This window comes from Gaeumannomyces tritici, assembly GCF_000145635.1.
Source record: "Gaeumannomyces tritici R3-111a-1 unplaced genomic scaffold supercont2.3, whole genome shotgun sequence".
Lineage (NCBI taxonomy): Eukaryota > Fungi > Ascomycota > Sordariomycetes > Magnaporthales > Magnaporthaceae > Gaeumannomyces > Gaeumannomyces tritici.
In genome coordinates this window covers 1,223,660-1,227,059 of record NW_008804547.1, presented here as the reverse complement: position 1 = coordinate 1,227,059, position 3,400 = coordinate 1,223,660, and the positions used below count along the sequence as shown (strand labels likewise).

The following is a 3,400-nucleotide window of genomic DNA, read 5'->3' as shown; positions in this document are numbered from 1 at the left end:
TATTGGTTAATTTTGTAAACGTTAGGATAAAAAAGCTATATTTAGTAAACCGGTCGACCATTACCAATATTGCGTTGCGCTTTTTGCCGGTTCCATTTACCGATATTAAAAGCTTTCCAATAAAATTTATCGATAGCTTTTATTCCGGGCGGTTTGGCACGGGCAAAAATGCTAGCAGCCCGTAAAGTATTTGTATTTTCGGCTTTATTTATTGGTATATTTAATACGTCCGTACGTATTTGCGTACGTTTTTAGCTATACCCGGCTATTTAAATTACCGTTTAAACTTTTTTAAAATTTTGGCTATGCTTTTGTAACCCCCCGTTGGGTTATTATGTTATTTTTAAAATATTGTTCGTTTAAACGGTGCTAAATTCGAAATTTAAATTTTTTTTTTATATTTAAACAAACCGTTGTTAATTTTCCAAACGTTAGGCTTGTTTTTCCAAATACCGCTTTAAACGAAATCGTTTTTTGCTTGTACTTCGAAAATGCGCTTTAATATCGTTTTAATATTCCTTTTAATGGTAATCGTCCTTACGTAAGCTGCTTTTTGGAATTTGGCCAATAAATCGTTTCGGAATTTTTTTTTTGCTATATCGGCTTCCCCGTCCATTAATATATTTTGGGAACGTTTTAATAAGCCATTCGCGGGGTTCCGGTATTTTGGCTTTTATTTAATCGTAAAATTGTACTTTGCTAAATTTTCGAATTACTTTATTTAGCGCTTTATTACCTTTTTTTTTATTAAAATATGGGTATAATTTAAATGGTCGGTAATTATTTTAATAATTTTTTGTAAATAAGCCAAATAATGCCGTTACTTTTTAAAAGCTTTTACGATTGCTAACAATTTTAAATTAAAAATTGCATAACGCAGCTTTTTTTATTGCAATTTTTTTAATATGTAAGCTACCGGGTGCTACCGGCCGTTTTATAGCTGCAATAGCACCGCTTTTATTGCAAAAGCCAAAGCGTTAGTTCGTACGCATAACGGTTTCGAAAGGTTAAAATGCACCAATACCAAAGCTTTCGTAAATAATAGCTTTAATTTGCAAAAAGCCTTTTTCGCAATACTTTTTAAGTAAAACACGGTATTTTTGCTAAAAAGGTTTGTTAAAAGCATAGTAATTTTCGCATAACCCTTTACGAATTTCCGATAATACCCCGTAAAGCCCAAAAATACTTAAATATTTTTAACGCTTTCCGGTATCCTTTATTTTAAAATTGCAATAACTTTATCCGGCAAAATTTTAACCCCGAATTTGGTTATTTTAAACCCCAAAAAATTAATACTATCCGTTTCGAATTTGCATTTGGCCGGGTTAACGTAAAGCTTAAACCGTTCGAATCGTTTTAACACCGTTTTTATTGCCTCGCGGTACTTTTTTTATATTTTTAAAAAAATAAAAATATTGTTTAAATATATAATGCAATTATTATTAATTAATTCCCCAAACGCTATATTAATAAAGCTTTAAAACGTTATTAAAGCGTTGGCCAAACCGAAAAGCATTATTAAGTATTTGTAATGTCCATATTTGCAACGGAAAGCAATTTTTTATTCGTTTTTTTATTGGATTCGTATTTTGTAATAAGCGTTTTTTAAATCCAATTTGGTAAAATACTAACTTTTAAATACCCGGTTAAATATTTTGTAAATTAACGAAAATGCTAGCCGGTTTTTTTTGGTAACTTTATTAAAACCCCGATAATTAATACAAAAGCAAAACTTTCCGTCCTTTTTTAAAACGAACAAAATTCCGGCGCCGGCGGGGCTAGTTAAATGTTAAATCCAACCCTTTGCTATGGCTTTATCGAAGTACCCCCGGAAAATTTTTAATTCCTTTTCGGATAAAGGATAAATGCTTTCGTAAAGCGGTATCGTTTTTTTTCCAATTTAATCGCGTAGTTTTAGCCTATATGTTTTAGCAAAAGGTTCGATTTATAAAGCTGCGCATATTTTGTAATTATTTTTTTAACCCATTCCGGAAAAGCTTTTAGCCTTTCCCCGGGGTTTTTTGGGGTTTCCGAACGTGCAACCGTTAATACGGCTATCGCTTGTCCCGATTGGATTAGCTTTTTAGCTATTTCCAACAAAATTATTTTAACCTTTTTAATAATTACCGAAAACCTTTATTTTATATTCCCAAACCGGATTTTAATGTTTTTTTGCTAAAATTAAAATATGCTTAACGTAATGTCGTACCCGGCCCGGGGCATTACCACGTAAAACATTATTAATTTTCGGGTTATTTTTTAGTTATCCGTTACCCAAATTTTGTATTCCTTTACCCTTAGCGTAAGCATGCGTTTTTTGGTATCGAGCTACGCTAAGTAATTCCCGTTTGGTACCGGTATCTTTTTTGCTTTTACCAAAAAACGGTTATGCAATAAATTAACGTTGCTTTTATTGTTAATTAACGCTTTTAATTTTACCCGGCAACCGTTAATCCGTAAACATATTTCGGTTTTTTAGCGCGTTTTAACCGTTAAAGCGCACTTTTAGGCCCCGGTGCTTAAACGGCCAAATAGCGGTATTAAGTTGGGTAGCAATATTTTGCTTTTTTTAAAGCACGCCGGCCGGATATAGCCCAGTTTTTTATACCCGTAATACCGTACTTTAGGCTTTTTCCTTTTCGCTTTTTGTATAATTGCTAAAGCCAACGGGGTTTCCGGGTTGTTCGTCCGTATTTTGCATGCTATAACGATATGGCCTAACTGCCCGTACTTAAAGCAAATAACCGGCTTTTTAAAAGTTAAAACATTTGTATTTTTCGGGGTTCCTTTGTGCGGTCCCGATATTATTTTTGTTTTAAAAGCTTTAGCTTGCAATTTTTCCATAATGTAAGGAAAGCTTTTAAATATTACCCGTTTTTGGATTTTGGGGCGAAACCGGTTAAAAAGCAATATTATTTTTATCCATTTGGGTGCTAATTCGAAAAAGTTATTTTTTACCAAATCCTAACGAATTCGGAACGTTTTAAACGATTCGTAATTTTTTTGCTTAATAGCGGTATTTCCCGCAAACTTTTTAATCGCTAGCCATATCCGCAAATCGAAATCCTTTGATTTTGTTTAAAGCCACCGCAAAAAATCGGTTTAAATAAATAATACCCCGGTATTTAAATAATGCATTTGCTTGTATTTTGTTTATTGTACCCGTTAATAATAATCGAAAGTGCTAAAAATTATTTAAACTTTTATATGGTTTTTACCGTAACGTTCCTTTTTATTTTTAAAAATAAATTTATAATTGTTAATGTAATGGGCGATATTTTGCCAAATTGCCGATTTTTTAAGCATAAAAGGTTTAAAAGTAACTTTGCTTTACGTAAAACTTTCCCGTTATTTAAAAATATTTTTTTTATTTTCGTTTAAGCCCTTATGCGCATGCTTT

General features: G+C 32.1%; 1 protein-coding gene across 1 annotated transcript; it reads right to left on the bottom strand.

Moving 5' to 3' along the window:
- Positions 1-2,505: 2,505 nt before the first annotated feature.
- On the bottom strand, positions 2,506-2,826 carry GGTG_05509 (hypothetical protein; the record flags this gene model as incomplete). The annotated part of the gene is made up of 1 exon (XM_009223312.1): positions 2,506-2,826. A coding segment is annotated over one exon (321 nt), but the record flags the coding sequence as incomplete, so codon positions are not given.
- Positions 2,827-3,400: the final 574 nt, after the last annotated feature.